The following is a 20,948-nucleotide window of genomic DNA, read 5'->3' as shown; positions in this document are numbered from 1 at the left end:
TCTCAGGACTTTCAGGCACTGTGTTTCTGCCCTGGACTCTTGCTTCTGCTTCTCTTTCCGTACTAGCTGCAATGCCAGAGTTGGTGCTGTGAGTTTGGGGATAACCGAAAAGGCAAAGTACACGCTTGCAGGCAGGAAGCAGCACTAAGGGTCTCCGAAAGAGAAATAGTGTTGTAGATCAAAAGAAGAAAAGTAGCACTGAAGACTTACGAGTGCTGGGTGGGAGACTAAAATGGACAAAAAAATTCTTTAGTTGTGAGTAATCAAAATCTAGTTAAGTGAAAAAGAAAAACTGGTATCTTATTGAGACTACTTATAGCTCTGTGTAGATTCCACATTTGTGTACATGAAGTATCTAAAGACTAATTTTTACCATTCACTTTTTCTCCCTTGTACAGCAAGCAACCTTATGTCTTCTGTATTGGAAACATAATTTAAAAAGCTTTAAATGAGACCCACCAGTTTCTTTTTGTTTTTTCTTTTTCCCTAGGTGAATCTGTGTTTAGAACTGACTCAAAACAAAAGATATATAGAGAAACAAATTGCTCAGAAAAAAACCCCCAAAAGCTCAACCCTAAGGTAACATATTTTTAGCAGCTGACGATACCCTGACACAGTCATACAAAACACTATGGAGTTCTGTGAAAATAATTTTTGAGAACATTTCCTCAGTTTTATTGAAAATATGGAATAACTTACAGAAAACAAGGAAAGCGTTCTTAAACATAAATTAAGGGGAGAGACTGAAGTGCGGCTGGAGGAAAAAATAATCAAATACTTTTATATGGCACAAATTTATATTTAAAAAACATGAAAAATACAGAAATAACAAAATTACATTTAGGATGAAAGTAAATAGCCAAATGAATTGCTAAGATGTCATGGATTTTTGGTGAAAGCCCGATGTACAACATTATAGGTTAAACTCAAGCTGTTGAAGCCAATGGCAAAACTCCCATTCACTAACTGAAGCCAAGATTTTATTCTATGAGTTCATGATCACAGAAATTTAAAGGACTGCTATATCTAGTAAATAGATTTAGCAGAAAAATACTGCATTTGCAATTTTAAAATCACTTTTGCAGTATTAGAAAGTGTATCTAATGATATATTGTGGGAAGGAAAACTAGATCCAATTAAAAAAGAGCATAATTCTTAAAAGTAGAGATGGTAATTGCTCCCTATTTGAAGATAGGAAATTTTCTAATAAAGGAGAAGCCTGAGTTTGTGATATTAAACATGTTTATAAAAGCATAAAATGGACATTTATTTGTTTCAGGAGCAGGTCAGAGTTTCAAACTGTGCTTGAAGTCACATTAATACAATGCATTCAGTAAATAAAATGCACAGAGCATTAATAGTTTGAGAGTAATAACTACATCTTTTGGATCAATCAGTTTTCCTTTTATGTTCATTTTTCTACAATATTTGCTGGTTACATATGTGTTCCTCACTTCACAGAATGCCTAAATGCTTCATATTAATACAAAATAAGGTGTTATAAATATAGGTACTGACTGGAATGCTAAATGACAACAGAAAACTGAAAATGGAGATAATCAGTTCTGCTTATAATATTTAAATTGATATAAGAGAAATGATATTATTTCTGCATTTTAAGGTGAGAAGGATAAATTGAAAGATAAAAATATATTAAGTTGGATCTGGAAGTTCATGGCCACTTTGTTCCATGCAGGGTTTGGCTCTTGGTAGGTTTGATGGTAAGAAGGTTTCCCACAGCTTAGTTGCTCATAGGTTACTCCTTTCCTTTATGGGAAATGGATGGATCTGACACCTCCATATCATAGCATTCATTTATCTTCCTATAAATGATCAAGTGCTGTACTGGGTATCATGATGGGAATAAGAACTACAGAATGTAGGCAGTGCTAAAAAAAAAAAAAAAAATTAACCTGTGACTTGTACTATGTGGCATTTGGTCAGCTCTCTCAGATCTAGACTGGTGGTTTTAAATATAGCGTTATGCAACACATCTTTTAAATAAATTTCTTAACAATATTATTGTGCAAAGTGCAATCAAATCTAATCAGTTTGGCATTAATTAAGCTCTAATAATATACTCTAGTCTCTCTCCTAAGTAGTGTAATCCGTTTCCCCTTCACACAGGTAGATTGGAAAACATTACGGTGTCATCATAATTTTTAAACATACTGAGAAAATGACAGAGCTGCAAAATTAAAATAAATGATTAATGGCATTTTTTTTCATGTTTTGTACTAATAGGTATCACTGAGGTTTTAAATTAATAGAGCTGTCAAGCCCAGGGTTGTTACAGATCCAGTGCAGAACAAAAATGGAAATTTTGTATTCCACAGACACCTAAAGATGACACTTTGGAATATTTTAAATTTTAATTAGTAGGTGCAATTGTTTTTTCCCCCTTCCCCCCTCAAACCACTGCAAATTAATTGGCAATTAGTCACAACTAATTCTTTTCTTAACAATCTGAACTGGAAAGAAAGGTACATTACACGTTAACATATTTGTCTGGGGTGCAGAAAGCACACATGCAGTAAATTGCTTTGTCAATTACAAAAACTACTGTTGTGAAATTAAGAAAAAATATGCATAGGTAAACAAAATTAATTAATGTGCAGTGTACCTGTGAGCACAAAAAATAATGCCCAGCTACGCAATAAATTGTTAGAAAGTCAGAAAAGCACTCTGGCCTAGAAAGAGAAATGTATGCATGTTGTTACTCAGAAGAGGGGGGAAAGATGCAGCATTTCATTATAACACCAGAAACTTTTTCTGCACATCCATTTACAGCCTAACTATGTAATAACTGCCTAATATTCTACTAACATCAGCCACTGTAGCTAGGACCCAGTTCTTCTTTGCCCTAAAGAAACAGATACAAAAGTCTCATTTCCCACTTTTTTAAAAAACTGACAAAAAAAGCTCATTACATTCAGCGACATGGAAAGAGGATACCTTACAGCCTGACAGGCTAGAAAACAGCTGCAGATTCCTCATGCCATTTATGGGGTGTGGGAGCCAATGGAGCTACATGAAAGCAAATCTGGGACTCTTCCTTTTAGCTTTCTCACACAGCCCTGCCATATCGTGAATATGATTACGAGCCTTTTTGATTTTAGTTCGTGCTTCTCTCTGGACTTAACTAGAAAGGTAGGATTTCAGTAGGCCCTCTGTGCTCAGGTTCATCGCATCTTTAGGGACTAAGGGGAAGGCTAGAAAGAAACCATCCATTCATTCCAAACTTATTTTCCAGTACATATAAATTATAATATTCTGAAATTTTATTTCTGAGTTTCATCATTAAATGGCTTACTAAAAATTTACCTTTCAGTAAATGATTCTAAAAATACTATTAGACACAAGATATATATTTTGTTTTGGTTGTCTATGAAATTGTATTTCTGGCAGTCCATTATAATGGTCCTCCCTATGGTTATCATCAGTTTCATTCCTTCATTCAGGCAATATTCTTGCATATTCTATAAACATTTCTCCATTCCACTTTTAATCTAATGATGTTAGCAGCTTGAGGCTCTTTCAGACATGATGCCAACCAAGTCAGGAACAGATGAAAGAACTGAAATCACAGTTATTTCTAATTAAGACAGCATATTCTTATAGATTTTTCAAAACAATGCTAATAATTTATGTACTTAAATTGAAAGATTATTTTTCTAAAAAAAATCCTGATGGCTGAAGCTAGAAGTTTATCAAATTAACTTGAGAGTCTTTGAAGTTTCATTGCTATTAATGACCTGTTTGGAGATCAGGTGAAGCCATAGATATCTTTCATGTTGCTATATTTGTCTGGGAGAGCTCTGATAAAATTTTCTCCTCAGCTAATCAGACAAGATGTTTAACATAACATTAACATTATCATCTTTCCTTCTCCCAAAGACTCTTCTATAAAAAACAGTGAAAACAATACAATTTGACATTCAGATTCTGCATCTTATTATACCAGAGCAGAGTGACTTTGTCAGACACTGCAGTCTGTGTGTGTTCAACATACTGAAAATGGATGGTAAGATGTCTAGAGCAGGGTCATTTACATTTTTAAGTATGCACTGAACAAGCAAGAATGCACTTCTGCTCTCTTTTAGGGATGCTAGTGGCATGTGCAATAGAAGATGGTAAAAAATGGTAAATGAAGCACACAGTAACTTTTTTACTACTAAAGCAAATCACAAGAAAGAAAAATCACAAATCACATAGCTTCTGCGGGATCACTGCATTATCTATTGCATTTCACAATATTTTTCAGTCTACTCCGTCATTTTGGGGGAACATGGTCTCTACATGTTTGAGAAGGAACAGCTATCAGCAGCTCATGTGCTATTTGTATAACACTTTCCAGTCAGAACGGAGAAGTAGCAGAGTTGAGCTTGTTGATTCCATTCTCACATCAACAGGAAACATACTTCAAAGCCTGCATGTGCTGATGTCATCCCATACATAACAGGGATTTGATACAGAACTTGTTTTCCTTAGTCTGCTTAATGGAATCAAGCAGGAGAATTTTGATCAGGTCAAACCAGACCTGAATGAGAAATACAAAAGGACTTCTGGGCGTAACCACTTGCAGCTTGGGACAGAGTTGAATCAACACTTGCTGATAGAATGAATTTCTTTCTCACTCCAATCTCTGTAATTTTTATATCCCCAAGAACTACTGAACTCAGGGGACACTGAAGTTATAAGCAGCTTGTCTCATTTCCAAAAAAGTCTTACTAAGCCAATAGGGACCGAGAGACTGTAGACCTGAATCCAAAATAGTCCCACAGGTGCCAAGAACTCAGCATCTTCACACCTGATTTGAGGATAAATGCTACACCAGTAGCACAATCCACAGCTCCTGCGTTAAGATCTTTAGGTTCCTCACACATTACAGAATCATTCACAAGAGCCAATACCCCAGTATGCCTAATGACTGGGGAGATGCTTAGTCTTGTCCCTCGGCAGGGTTTAGGTATGTGATTGGCACACATCATTACCTGCACAAAACTTGCAGACTACGGCTCCATCCCAAAGGGGCTACTCAGCTCACTGGGTTCCTGAGATCACCATGCCAAAATGAAACTTGGTTTATTTCAACTACTGTACTATTAGTATAGGCTAACATTAGCCTATACTAATAAGCACCCTCCCTCAGCATCCTACATATAAAAATGTGAGTCCAGAGCTAGCATGGGTATCTCCTCACCACGTCACAGTGCATGGTGTTTGAGTGCTGGCAGCTCTATATATGGGCCTCAGTTCCTTGTAAGAGCTGGGGAAAGAGATTTCTTAAGAGAGAGGGGGAAAAAAAGGATAAATAAACTCTCATGTGTTTCTTAAGAAACAGAAGCCACAAATTTCTTTATCTGGTCATCAAGATTTTCTCCATTTAAAAACTAGTAATTGCTCATTCACTTGCAGGTAGTTCTGGGAGAAAACTGATTTTGTCTGCAGAGAAGGCAAAAGCTCATGACTCTCATATTGGTCTCTCCATATTTTTTCTGAAATTTGAGCTCTTGCAGATTTCAACTGGCTACATAGTTGGCTACACCTAAAAATGGGTTTTGACTTTACGTTTTCTTCCAACTCTGGTTTTAGATACACATTACTGAGAGACCATCCCTATCTCCATTTGATCACTTACGTGATCAAAATACACTGCAGCTTTCAAACAAAGCCCCCTCTGAAGCACACACTTGGAAGTCAAATCTTAGACTACAGCTGAGAGAAATCTAACATCCACCTTTGGCATTATCTCAGGAGGAATTCCTAGCTACTTTGCAGAGAACCTCAAGGAAAAATTCTAACATGGTTAGAATTACAGTGAGGAGGAGACAGGTTGGAACATGCATGTTTTTTCCTCCATAGGATGTAGAGAACAGGCCAGGGCAGATGTACAATAATGTAAGGAGCAATTGTAATACATACTTTAAATTCCTCAGCAGCAGAAAAATTCCTGCAAAATAACTAAGATAAAATAAAATAAATATTCTATATCTAAACTCATGGTGGAGCAGTACTGTAGACAAATAGTTCATGTATTTTCTTCTCAGATGAAATAAATACATTCAGTAGTGTAGCTTTTTTATATAACACAAAGTATGCTCTCCTAACAATGATATAGCAAAGGGAAGGGTTCTACAGAAAAGCATATGCCATTTCTATCCCCTTTAAAAGGATACTTTAACTGAACAGCAGTAATTCTCAGTAATTATTTGCTGTTTCCTTAAGGCAGCAATTGAAGTATAAGAACTGTGTCTTTTCCCAGGGTTGTCCTCTCTATCATGCAGGCAGCTTATGCTAGCATTATCAATCAGATAGCAGGGATTTTGCATGGAGCAAGCAATCAGACAAAAAAAAGCCCATTTTTTTGCCAGCATCCTTCCATAAGTTCTCTTCTGTAATCTGGCAACTGAAAAATTACATGTCTTTCTCTTGAACAAGTAACTGCTGGGTACAGTACTGTTGCTCTGCACTGAGCCATCCCTGTGAAAGAGGTAAAGATAATGATATCTCTTAACTCCAAAAGATTTTCTGGACTAAATCTGGCAAAATTCCCAGTGTTTTGTCTTCACATAGGGTGCATTCACATGGTTCTCATTGCAAGATCTGAGGTGCTTACCATAGAGAATTAGAATTCAGCCTTTCCCGACTCTACAGCTCCCTTTTATTTTTTTGGCGTAGCCTTGAATTTTACTACGGAGGTAAAGCTCATGAAAGTGATCCAGTACCCTGGTCTACAGAATTACCCCTTCTGTGGTGAGATGCCTTCTTCCTTGTCACATTGCTGGTTTGTATTACAGACTGTGAGGCTACAACAATTCATCTACTTAAAATCATAGGTTTTCTTTAGGGAAAAAAAATCACTAAAATAGCACATTAAAACAAGTTACTATGACTATACTCAACCATAATGAGCTTAAACTTCTTCAGCATTGTCTTAAACTGCTCAGTAAGCCTCTCTGACTTACTGGAGAGGGATAATAATGGAGTGTTTTTAGAGCTACACCTTGTTTTTTTGTCTATTAAGAGTTATTCAAAGAACCTGCTCTGAGCAACCTGCTCCCCATCCTATATTATTTGGAGGAATGGATTTCTCCTTTCTGTTTACTTGCCCTCATTTCATGCACATGGGCAAAGAAACACCATAATATAAGAGATTAATTGCCTTCCCTTCTCCTTTAAATTGTAAGGATTTTTAATTATTATTTATCTTGTATGATTCAATCAGCCCATTCGAAACTTCAGCTTTAAACAAAATGTTCTTGCTATGAGCCCTCTAAGGTAAATGGAAAGTCTTCCTAAATTTTCTAAGAGTTATTAGTCATATGCATTTTAGCACCATAACTAATATCAGGTCTTCCTCAGCAATCAATAGAGTATAAATATGATAGTTCATCATAAAAAAAGATGACACGAGGTAACAGCATACTGGGACTGTACCCTCTAGGCATTTTCCAAAGTTTGAAATAAATGATATCATAATAATGCCTGTCCTTTTACTCCATCCCAACCTGTGGAAAAAACAGCATGATTAATTAAAAATGCAGTGGGTGTGAACTATATAATAAATGCTATGTGAAGATGTTACTTAAGTAAATTAAGTTAATGCTTGTCTTTTTAATCACAAATATTCTGCTTCTGTCACTTAAGAAGTGAAATTAAATAAATCAGTAAATACTTCTGACTATTGTCATTTCAGTGCCATAAAAAATGTTTCTGAATTTTCATTTCTGTTCAGCACTCCTCTCAGAGATAAGAGTATACTTACTGTGCAAGGTGTCTGCATCCAAGGTTCCCCATCTATCTGCATAGGTAGAGACTTGCTGGTCCTATAGTAATATATTTCACTGTATAAGTAAAAGTAACTAGACAAAACTGATAGATTTATGTATTAAGGAGACACATATATGATGGCATGACCCATATAATCCTAATTTACCCTAAAATTCTATATAATCTCTGGTATGATGAAACATGCTTATAATAAACAAGCCTTAGTTTCATTTTCAACATACAAAACAAAAACATAGCAGACATTCACACATGTTGCCAGTAATATGCTACTCTCCCATGGAAGAATAGTCTGTAATTTGTGAAATAAAGAGTGAATTATGCAAAAAAAAAAAAAAAGAAAAAAGAAAAAAGAAAAAAACCCAAAAACTTCAGGCATAAACTTTATTAATTTAAAAGACAAAGAAATCTCTGCTTTTTTTGGTAATTTTGACTGACTGCTATAAAGGAAATAAGAAATAGACCTTAGCTCTACCATCGATGTTTGCTAGAACCATAAAAGATGTTTTCACATTTTTGTCTAACTCTGGGTTAGACAGAGCACTCACATAATGTGACAATTGTACTATATTCAGAGGCTTTAACTTACCATATTATAAATTCTAATTGTTAGTAAAAGGGCACTGATTTTAACATAGAGCTGCAGCCAGTGTTCCATGTATATTTTGGATACCACATTAAGAAAAGTATAGACAATAAGAAAGAAAAATAAAAGGATGATCTTTTGGGGTCTCTTACAACCCTATATTTCTGTGTCATAATGGTTTCCATATAGGCCTATTGGAAATAACACAGGCTAAATAACAGCAAAAAAAAATCAGTTGAGCACTTATAATGTTCAGTAGAAATTCTGGCTTGGACCCTAACAGTTTGTGGGCTTAATCACTGTCATCTGTGGGCATATGAGGATGAAGTGAAGAGAATGTGCAACGAGCCTTCACTTCATAGCTTGAGAAGGGTGCATTTGTGGTCCTGCAAAGGTTGGAAGGAAGCATTCTCATTTCTCTTCTTCGTCAACATGACAGAATAATTTGAAGTCAACACCATGCAGTTCTGCAGGAGATTCTTAAAAGTATACCAGGCCCTTTAGAAAGTCCTACTTATTTTATTAAAGTTTTGATTAATTCTCTTCAACAATTACCTTACTTTATGCCTCATTTTAGGCTTCTTAGACTTTAATTTATAGCTTATGATTCTATTAACATTTTGAAAACATATATTGAAATAAACTTTGAAAAACATATATTTATAGCTCTTAACAATAAGATTTCCATGCACAACATTTAATTTTACAAAAGCAAAGCACAGGATCACAGAAGGAAGGGCTAAAATGTTGTAAATTCCTTCCCCACTCCTACCAGTCCTGAAAAATTCTTCATCTCTCTCTTTTCCTGTACTTATCTAATCCAAAAGGTAGAATGGTCATTTTTTCCTTAACAGCTAACCTAAATTTCCTTTACTATAAATGTTCTGGTCACTTTTAGCTTAGTAAATGATAAAATACAACCAAATTAGCATGCTCCACTGTTCATAGCTTACACATACCAACACATTTATTAATAGTGACTTGTCAGTGTTCAGTAAATAACAAATAAATTAAAAACAGAGCACTTTGACTTGTAAGGATCAAAAATGTGCTTTACAAATACTAATTACATGCTACTATTCCCTGGTGAGGAATGCATTAGAAATGGGTTGAAATGTGTTAAAGGGATGTTAAATGACTTTTTGCTCAAAATTGCGCAGAGTCTATGTCAATAATAAAACCCAAGATGTTCACGCCCTACTCTTTCTGCTCCAACTGCTTGATAATATTTCCTGATAAGATGAAACAAGAGTTGAATACAACTTGTGAAGCCTAAATGTAAACACCCTCTTTCTAGCTTTTTGACACATTTAAAGAAAGGAAAACGTATGGGCATAGAATATGAATGGAATAAATATTTCTTTGACAAATTTCCCTTGAACATGTTGTAAATTACTACTATTTAATATACAACAATAATACTTTTGTAAGCAATAAATACAGTAATCATGACTATTAAACTACTGAAGAAACTGTACTGGTAATGTATAAAACATTACTGTTTCACTGCAACAGTACAGTGCATGTCAGAGATGCCAGTACCTGATGACAACAGATGAGCACTGGGCAAGCCGTCTTCCAGCACTTTTCAGGCCTGTATATATCTGACCCATCTCCATAGCTCCTTCCAGACCAACGACTTCCATAAGTTGGTCACTGAGATCTGAAAGAGTTGAAAATTGTTCCATTAGAAAAAATATTTTGTCTAGAAATGATTTTGACGGTGGTCATACTAATTAGTAAGAATTTTTTTCAGAAGACCAGCTAATAAAAGATAAAGGATGAGGTGAACAGAACTGGCAAAAGTGATAATGGTGATGATTCCTAAGCAGTGATTGCAGCTTTAAGGCTGGGCACATGTGAGCCTGTCATCACACCAGTCTAAAATATCCTGACCAAAATGATTCTACAATACAGGAATACTCTTCATGGTTTGTTTTAATACATACATACAGAACTAAGAATTTTGTTATAGGAGAAAACAGCACAGACTACTTCATTCATTTACCTGAAGCACACTGGGTGAGAAGTTTGCATTTTAGAAATTTATGGTCTCTATTGTTTCAAGAGATATTTAAAATCTGGTAAAGTCCGTGTCCCAGACACTGCTGGAATCTCTTCTATACAATCCTTTTAAAAACAATGTGCACAACTGTAATTCAGCCTTTGTGTGTGCATGCATTGTGATAGTCTTTAATTATGTGACTACTTATTATTTTTTGCACAGGATTTTTGCCTCAATAAGTGCACAGATTCAATGCAAAAAGTGAAGAATTAAACTTTTATCAGCAACTACTCATCTAGCTTTTCTGAACTTTGGAGTGCTTGTTTGCAACCACTTAGATATTTTTGTTTTACGTTGCTTTTTGATTAGTAGCATTTTGGCACTAAACTTCTAAAAATATTTTAAAAACATAATGCTTCTGGCAAAATAAATATTAGTTTGTTTGACTTCAAGGAGCAAGGACAAATTCTATTTAGAATTTCAGATATGAACAGAGATACAACCAGAAACCTGAACAGTAATGTAGCAGTCTGTTTTGAGAAGCAACCAACAAAGGTAATGAAATCTTATTCAGAACGAACTAGGATGTTTTGTATAAAATGTTCTACATGCTCCAGATTAAGTATATGTTGCCAAGACCAGATGCACATGGCAAAGAAAGAATTTTTTAGCTGTATGCTATGTGTGTTTTATAGATGAGCTGTTAATATCCATGTTTCCAAAAGATACGCTATTCAGCAAAGCAGAGATGAGCTAAAATGTTAGCCTACCATCACACTGAAGAACGAAGGAAAAAGAGCACATTACTCTCTGTATATTTTAAACCCTTCAACCTTTAATGAAGGTAGAATTTCATGCTAATTATCATATCTTTGAGGCAAGTCCAAAGTTTCAAAGGGAGTCTTTTCTGTTCACTTCTTTGGGCTTTGAATGAAAGTAATTAAATGAAAGAAGTACTGTTATAGGAAGAAAAAATAAAGTATTAAAAGCAAATAGGATTTATGGTCTGGATTATTCTGCTTCCAACCAGAAAGACTGATGCTATCCACTGCCTTCATTTTTATTCTTAGATTTTCATAGTGTTCCTTGCTATTTTAATTTTCTCGTCAGGGTGAAATCTTTTTCATGTAATGCAAATGAAGCAAAAATAAACCGAATTCTTTCCTATTACAGAAAACAATAAGATGGACAATAAATTAAAATATATAATATGATGGATTTTAACTTTTTTAAATAGTTTGCATGACTATAACACATGTAAACCTAATTTTATGTTTGGCTTTCTGCTGAATTTTGTTTAAAGGATGGCATTGTTTTAAAATATTTTCCTTGAAGTTATTAATACCCTTTCAATCTTGACTCAGATTTAAACATCAGATTTTCCTGATATCCATAGAAATTTAATTTGGAAAGGCCTACTGATTTGCAAAAGCTTTTAAATTATAAAAGCACACAGAATTTTATAGATGTACTAAATCATTAAAATGTTTCTAGCCAAAGAAAACATCAAATTCCTATTCACTGGATTATTAGAAAATTATTATTTTTAAAAGTGGAAGAATAATTAAGAACAGATTTTTATTACTGACAGCTCAGGCAACATATGCAAGATTCAGAATACTGACATTTGCAATGATATAAAGTTGATGCATCATTTTTCAATAGCTGTGAGATTAGTGCCAGTGACAGCAGTTAACTAAGGGCCAAATCCTGCCCTTTGATCCACATCACATATCTCCAAAAATGTGGTATATTAAACACTGGAAGATGTAACTGAACAATACTCTTATATACCAAAAAAGTGAAGCCTTTTCAAAAACTTCACATTTGCAATGGCACATTCCCAAAGTGGGGTTATTTTAGGCCAAATATGGATATTTTTAGCATCAGACTTAATTTAGACATAACCTTCCCTCAGAATTAGTTAGGACTAAAGCAAATGTAACGTGCAATTGATTCTAAAGACTTAACTTAGGGTTAGTTTTTGCTCCTGCCCTTGCTAATATATTTGACCTGCATGGCTCTACATAGCCAACATACATTTCAACAAATGCTTCAACTCTATTGACTTTGATAAGAACTTAGAGGGCGCAAAAGTGGAAAAGTGAGTGTACATTTTAGTGCAATTTTTCAAAGATTTTACATGGATATGGGTACTTTAGTCCAATATAAAGGGTCAAGACATCAATGAATCGATTGTTCATAAAAGGTTCTTACCAAAGACTCTGAAAGACACTAAGCGCTCTTAAAAGAGGTCAGTTCCTCTTTTAAATTAAAAGATATAAAAGGGAAAGACACTCTTTACTGTGGTGGAAGGTTATCACTAATTTCTCAGAAGGATCTGTGCTGGGCTCTGTATTGCTCAACATATTCCCCTAAATAACTTTGAAATAGGAGTAGACAGTGAGTTGCTGAGGATTCAGGAAAGAAAAGACAAAAGCCAATTAAAAAAAGTTGTAAAGGGATTTCACAATACTGAGTGATGGGGCAATAAAAGGCAAGAATCCAATAAATGTAACCTAATTCCAATGAGGGGAAACAGAGATATGCTGTTTTCTCTTTCTTTCTCTCCATATATATATATATATGTATGCGCGTATATATGTGTGTATATATATATATTTGTATATGCATATATATGTTATGATGGCCTTTAAGTTAATCCTATCACGCAGAAATTAGTTGTGGAGTTATTCTGGCTACTTCTATGAAAATACCAGCTCAATGCTCAATGGTGATCAAAATTCAAATATTATGATTGGTAACTCCATGCAGCACACAGCTCTGGTCCACTCATCCACAGAAAGATATAAAATAACTGGAAATTACAGAGAAAAGAGCAACAAACATGGTAACAAATATGGTGCAGTTTCTATACAAAATGAAATAAGACTAGAACTCTTCAGCCAAGAAAAGAGAAAACAGAGGAAGGATGATAAAGTCAGAGGAAATCATGAGTGTCATGGATTAGGTGAAGACAGTACTGTTATTCATTATTTCTCAAAATGCCAGAAAGGGAGTGCCGTAGTGCTTCTAGAACAAGCAAGAAATACTTTTAACATAATACGTAGTTAAACCATGCAACCCATCATTGCAGGATTATCACAGAATATTACAGATGCTGAAAAGTTTAGATGAGTTAAAAAAATAATTAGGCAAATTCATGAAACTACTGATGCCATATTGGACTTCAGAAATTTCCCAAATCACAAATTGACACATACCTGGGAGGGTATCTTAGTGGAAGAATCACTGTAATTTTGCCCTCTTATACTTTATTTCTAATGATACAATACTGGCTGGTGTTAGAGGTCAGATACTGAGCTACATGAACTTCTGGGCTGACCTAGTGGGACTGTTCTTGTTATCTTTATATAGATCTTATACATTTTTTATCCAGAATAATGAATGTTGCTTTTCATTAAACATCATGTATTGCTTAGAACAGGCTTTAGCATGGACTTTCCTAACTGTGTTTGGGACATAATTCAGAAAGTAATTCCTTTTGAGTCCCCAAATGATCCTCTAAAATTATATGCTGTTGTGCTTGTCTGTGTATGTCTCTACCATACTATATAGCAATAAATGGAATTTTTTTAGGTATGTTGCAGTTCTTTGGCATTATACAGATTTTAGTCTATAGATAAAACAATCAAGTGGTGAATGCACTCATAAAAATTTCTCTGTGCTCCAATGCATGCTTTATCTTTTGTAACCAGTTTTAGATTATAGACTGAGGATCAGATTTTCAGAAAGAGAGTAGTTGTTAAGAGTGAACAATTGCAGCTATCAGATACTGAGCAGCTTTTCAACCCAGCCACATCATTTAGTTGCCTAAATGAGAGCTGAGGTCTCATAGGTGGAGAGTATCTATCTCAGTATTAGTGTGTGAGGAAAGTGATTTTTGACTGATGCCCTTAGGTTCTTGAGTCAGCTTATTCTACTGGGAGCTCTGTGAAAGAGCTGAAGGCTCTCACTTGTTTTCCATGTGAATGAGCTGTTGGAGTGTGTGGGAATGTTTTCACAGCACCGTGCCTCTCCTGCCCTCTTCCATAAACCAAACTACTTCACGTGTCTCCTCATATTACCCCCATCGGTAAACAAAGGCAACTCTCACAGAGGAGGCGGATGTCAGCAGCTGGTGACTAGCGTGCAGAGGGGCATCTGACCCCTTGCACTCATTCCCCATGGGTGGATAAAGTCACTAGGGAGATGCCTGCCAAAGTCCAGACAGAAAGGTGCACAAGTGGCAGACGAAACACCGCACGTGAATTTGAGCCCCTTATAGTACTTTCCCTAGTCATGAAGAAACACACTTGGAGACCTTAAAGTTTCTCAGTGAGGAGTTTACATTATCCATTAGCTTGGCATCAGCTAAACACTTCAATATTCAAAGCAAATTCACAATAGAGTAACACATTTGGAATTCATTATGAAGATAAAGCGAGGAAACAAAATGGGGTAGGGGGTGGGAGGAAGCACGGTGTGATTAGAAATACTGATTTACATAGAGAACTTTCCATCTATAATGGAACTGGTTTTGATATTCAATTTATCTTTGTAATATATAAATATTGCTGTCCTGGCAAGAGATTGAATGACTCATTATAATTTGGGGTTACTGCACTCACTCAGGCACATTTGCATAAAAACACTGTTGGTCAATGGTAAATCTGTCTCTGGCAGCAGTTTGTCTTCGGAGAGAAGGGGCTTCACGGCTTACTAAATGCAATCAAACCCTGGTAATCATCACATGGGAAATTTTTTAGTTCCAGTTAAAATATTGGATAAGAATTTGAAAACTGGTGTGTTGCCAGAGGATCCTTGAAAACCGCTCGAGTCCAATGCTCTGCACCACATGAAAGCTTCAGTATCTTCTTGGAACAGAGAAAACTAGCTGCGCATTATGCAGGAATGTGGGGGCACTTTCATATGCAGAGATAGGAACGGCTGTTGTATAAAATGCTAAGGATGTGTTTAATGTCACAGTATTTGCCTGATTTCAAATTAACAGCTTTTTTGAGATTCCTGGTTACAAGAAATCAGTAAATCAAGAGTAATCCATGCATTCTGTTTTTTTTGTTTTCCTTTCTTTCAGAGAAGCTACCTGAAATAACATATTCCCCAATATTCATAATTGTTTATGTCAGAGTTGTACCTAGAGGCCCAGCTGATGACAAGGCTCTGTTATGTTACTGATTCACAGACACATAACAAGAGACAGCCCTTGTCTCCAAGAATTTATAATATAAACAGATAAAACAGACAAAGCATGGGGGAAAGATAATATTATTTCATCCATTTTACAGAGTGAAAAAATTGTATACAGACAAATTTAGGTCCTGCAAAAGATTTGTTCTCATATTTAACTGAATATATTGTGCATAGACCCACAAGAGTCATAATATTTTTCCTACTGTGTAAAGAGCGTGAGTTTACAGAAGTGACTTGGCCAAGGTCACACATAAAGTCTGTGGCAGAGGCAGGAACTAAATCAGCGGCTCCTAAATTTCAACCCTCTTCTTACAGAAATCTATTCTCCCTCTTAATATTGATTTCAAGGTTCTACATGAAGTCCTATGTCTGTAGTATTTGACCCAGTTTTGACTACTCTGCACTGCTGAGTTTGCTTGTAAACATTGAAAATCTGAGATAGGTACATACATTTCATGACAGTATTGATTTTAAACTCAACTCTATTCTTGCCTTCATAATTTTTTCTCTTTTTTAAAAAACAAAATGAAGCAAAACAAGCTAAGCCTGCCTCTTGGTGGGAGGAAAGGAAGAAATATCACTGCTGTAATTTTCACCCTACTGAGATACTCAGATACTGTGATAATAAATAAACAGATATGTTATATACACAAACACATACACATACATATATTTTATACTTATGCAGACATACACACATATCATATATACCCAGATATATGCATATGTGAAAAGTAACACTACATTTTTGCTCTACCATATAAATTGATGATGCTCTAACTAGTTTTAATGGGGTAGGACTGCAAGGTGATGTTTATTGTTGATATGTTAAAATTGATGCAATTAATGGAATCCTGGCTTTGCTGAATTCAGTGGCAACCTCTCACTGACTTCAGTGGGACCTGGATTTCACCCGGTATCTTTCAGTCTAGCACAGAGATTCATTCCTCAGATGGAATCGTTTAACAGATACCGCTCAGCCTACTACTGTATATTGGATATTTTGTATATAACCATCTCCTGACTCCCATTAATCATTCAGTGACAAGTTTTCCAAAAAGTAGGAGGGCAAACAAGGAAGAATCAGTCCCTATAATTAAACATTGTATGAAACTTTTTAATGTGCATAGAAGGCCTTTGTAAAACTTTTCCTTAAGTGAACTCTTTTTTTTTTTTTTTTTTTTTTTTAGGCTTCCCTAGGGGAAGGAGAGAAGAGTTCTTAATAGATACATTCTTGATTAACAGTAGAAGAAGAAAAACAGGAAAAAAAAGCCTAGAGCATTCAAATTAAATCACTTCCACCCAAAAACTACTCCCAAATATCAATGTTCAGATGTTCAGATTTTCAGCATTTGAAACAAGAGGTTTCATCTTCCACTTCGGGAGATCGTTATGGAAAAGTCTTTCATGGTAAAGCTTGGCAGTCAAAATGTATTCTTTTTCACAGATTTATTCTTTTAATAGTTTCAGGTACAATTGCATTGAACATACTGCTGCACCAAAAAAGCCCCTTATTATTTTAATCTGTATTCTTTTAAAAGTTATTTGTTCAAAAGGATTTCACTGTGTTACTCTTATACCCCCTTCATCCAACAGAACAAAAGGCGTTCTATGAAAGGAGTCTAAACTTGGACAAACTGTAAAAAAAGCAAAGTTCTTCTCTGTTTTTATCAAATTTGATTGCTGCAGCTGTTCCCCGTTTCTGTATTTTAAAAATAGCCTTATTCAGTGCCTTGTTGGCTAAAGGCCAGAGTACCATTAGAACATGCTGTACGGAAAACCTCTATTCAGTTACAGATACAGAAATATATTTAAGATCAGTGAGGGTCATCTGCAGCAAACACTTGTATGGGGGAAAATGGAATTTTAATGTGTTTGGACTGCTCACTACTTTTAACAGATATTTAAGAACTTCAAACCGGATATCTTTCTATTTGTATTGGTACTATCATATTACTGAGCATCAGGTATAATACAATATGAGCAAGTCAAGATCATTTCAACTAACAAAAATAGATCTAATTCTCAGATTACTTCTTAGTAGTTCTGGCATTCACTTTAAATGGCTCCTAGTAATATTGGATATTTGATTAGTCTATAAAAATGCCACAGCCTAGAAAAGAAAAATACAGTAATATTGATGAAACTGTAGAAAACTGATCAATGAAAACCAGCTTTGATTTGTACATTTCGAAAAGGACTAGTACTAACAGGGGATAAATGTTTCTATTCTGTAGGTTAGCAAGCTGTAATAATGACATTATTTCTATGCTTATCCACCGAAGACTTTTTTAGTTACCCACCAGAAAGAAATCTGCATCCCATTTACATCAGTATTAAAACTCCTTTTGATTAAAGTACTAGTGATTTTGGTCCAGGAGCTCATAACCCTCAAAGAAGATCTTCATTCTTTTTTCTCTTTATGATAACCAATTCCACTTGCTTCTTCTACTATGCTAGTGTCCTGTGATGTTTGGACATCACAATATGCAGAATGGACACTGACCTGAACAGCAGTTTTTAGTAACTAACCAGAGCCTACACCCAGGAAAGGGAGGTAGACTATTTTCTGAAAGTATTCTGAAAATCAATGAGATGTATGACAGATCAAAACTTCTAGCCATTTCTGGTGGACTGAAATGTCTATGTCAAAGTATTCAAGTGTATGTTTTTACTGCAGTTGGAGTCGGGACCTTCAGCACAGTAGAGATATACAAGGTAAATAGAGGTATCCAAGGCTATTTGGATAGGTACTTCGGGAGAGAAACCATAGCAGTGATGGCATCAGGATAGCCTATATGAGCTTGCTGAGACCCCACATTCTTAGTGGCTAGGTGGAAGCCTTCATTTCTGGGCCTTCACTCTCTCTCTAGAGATTGCATGTTCAATTAAAAACATCATACACCCCTCCTCTGCATACAGAACATGCATCAAACAATTCCATGAAGCTAGATCTAGTGAACTCTGGGGCAGATATTCGTATCACCTAAGTAAATCAGCTAATCTTCCTAAACTCTTCCTACAGTCAGTAGAGGTAAAAAAGCTTAGATTTAGTTTCCCACTAAATTATACATATACCTCAGTGTTGTGTGAGATGGCCTAGGATTTCCAGGACATTTACCCACAGCTGACAAGCCTCACACAGGAGATACAAAAGTAGCAGATGAAAGGATGGCATCCTGACAGCAACTCTGTTGGTGTTAGGAACTTATATACGGACAGCTGAAGAAAGTTCAGTGTTCCCTCCAGATAGTGTTTCATGACATGAGTCTGAGCAGCCTGATATCTGGAGGGACATGTTTTCCTGTGTTGCCTCAAGAAGAATCCTGGGAGATGAGCTAGCATGCTTAGTCAGGTTAGCTATGCAACTAAAGCTAACTTGTGCCAAAATTTGCAGTCCCCAAAGTCACCACTTGGCTTGGCTCCTTTATGGAGGCTAAGGCTTATAAAAGCCTCAGGAACATTAGTTACATGCATGCAATTGTAGATATTTTTCTTCCTAGCTGAACTAAATACTTTGCTAAAAAGAAAAAAAAATCAGGAATTTTTGGCCTATTACTGGTTTACAAGAAGACAGTTCTAGCATACGCAGAAACCTTTGTTACTTGCAGAAACTAAAGGGGAAAATGACCTCTAATCTTTCTGGAAGAAAATTAAACATCTTCTTTGGTGTGCTTTCTGTGGAGAGACATAGCAAAGGATTTCAAAGAAAGCAAAAACAATTTTCTTTATATACCTTTCAATATTTTAAGTGTTAATAACTGACATTGAGCTATTTTTCAAAACACAGTTATTTACAACATCCAAAGGAAAAAAAATATTTTCATAACTGTAATCTACAAGCAACTACTTCTGTAAACTACAGAACATTTCCAGATTTCTTCTCAAGGACCAAAAACCCAGAGCCAGCTATGAGTATTACAGTATGAAACTCAAGTTATTTTTAGTGTTCTGGTCCTAAATGCTATCAAACACAGAAAAACACAAAAACCAAAAAACCAAAAAACCAACAACTTTTTTCATTCCAAACAACAACAGAAGAATGGTAAGAGAAATATACCCTCGTGGTGCCTAATGCAAGATAGGAGACTGAAAAAACTAAGGCAATGATTCTCATCTTATTTTCATTCCCATTTTTCAGTCTAATTTTCATTCTGAGTGATGAAGAATAAGAGAAAATGGAGGACAACAGATATGGAGGTCAGAGTTGTTTTGCTAGTATGAATGTACATGCATTTTCTTCATTTTCAGAGTGGAATACACTAAACATGAACATGGCAATCTTACTCTGAATAACAGTTGTCACATCTGGAGTTACTGAACAAAAGTCACGCTGAAATTCCCACATAGCTATTTTAGGAAAATTCTGGGAGTAGACAAGCCTTTTGGTTACTTATGGACCTTGTAATAGGATGGCACTTCAAGAAAGGTTTTTACTTTATGGCCTCAAGAATTCACTTCATTATGCTACTTTGTTTAAATACCTTTTCTAGGCATCGGGACCAAAACTGTAATACTACCTACATAAGAATACTATTTCTCAGTGCAGATACATATGAATTCGAGAAGTTGCTGGGGTTAGTGTTGTGCACAGGATTCTGGCTGGGGCATGAGACATACTGCTGTGTTTTTTACACTGTTATATTAATTGTATTCTATGAGAATGTCGGGTGATATTTTAATGACTAAATTTAATTCCCATGAGGGTTCCCGGGCTTCATGTGTTAGCATATTTCCCATTTTTTAAAAAAAACACATATAAACAATAACATATATTCAACAGGAAAGCAAACAAGAACAAATAATCAAATATATGAAGTAACTGTTTAGAGAAGTAACACTGACTAGGAAAGTCAGGCAATACTTGTAGAGAAAGTTAATATCCTTCATCATATTAACCGAAATAGATGGAAAAAACAGCTTCCAGACTGACAGCTCCTGCCTCACATCTGAAGCAGGAGGAGCAAACTTCAAATTGAATACAAGCTGGGAACAATCATTCTGAATTTCCTTTAAGTTTATTAATTGATTACACACTGGAAAGTAAGGGATGGGAGGGTTGCCCTCTGGTACAGCTGGAAATTAATCTGAAAGGATGGAAGATTGCTCACGAACATTTGGGAAATTTTAGTTTCCAAGTTACTTTCAACAAATGGCCAAACTTTTAAAGTACTTTAATTTTAGTCTGAGCCCAACAAATCATTTAAGCATGGACTTATCTTTAGTGGTATCAAATGAACTACATGTGTGTTTCAAGCATGACTGTAAGTGCCTTGTTTATTCAGGCCTATCTCTATGGTAACTACTATATGGTACATCATCCCACAATACTAATTATAAAAATAAATAAGG

The 20,948-nt window shown here is 35.4% G+C and overlaps 1 protein-coding gene across 8 annotated transcripts in view; it reads right to left on the bottom strand.

The window, feature by feature from the left end:
• Window positions 1-20,948, bottom strand: part of DGKB (diacylglycerol kinase beta) — a 360,499-nt gene that overhangs the window by 4,803 nt on the left and 334,748 nt on the right. For all 8 annotated transcript variants that reach the window (XM_064506349.1, XM_064506348.1, XM_064506347.1 and 5 more), the window contains 2 exons: window positions 9,920-10,040; window positions 7,769-7,829 (listed from right to left, as the gene is read on the bottom strand). In XM_064506349.1, coding sequence (XP_064362419.1) covers window positions 7,769-7,829; window positions 9,920-10,040 — 182 coding nt within the window. The remainder of the gene's footprint in view (window positions 1-7,768; window positions 7,830-9,919; window positions 10,041-20,948) is intronic.

Source organism: Dromaius novaehollandiae, chromosome 2 (genome assembly GCF_036370855.1).
Source record: "Dromaius novaehollandiae isolate bDroNov1 chromosome 2, bDroNov1.hap1, whole genome shotgun sequence".
NCBI lineage: Eukaryota > Metazoa > Chordata > Aves > Casuariiformes > Dromaiidae > Dromaius > Dromaius novaehollandiae.
This window is presented reverse-complemented; position numbering and strand designations above follow the sequence as displayed.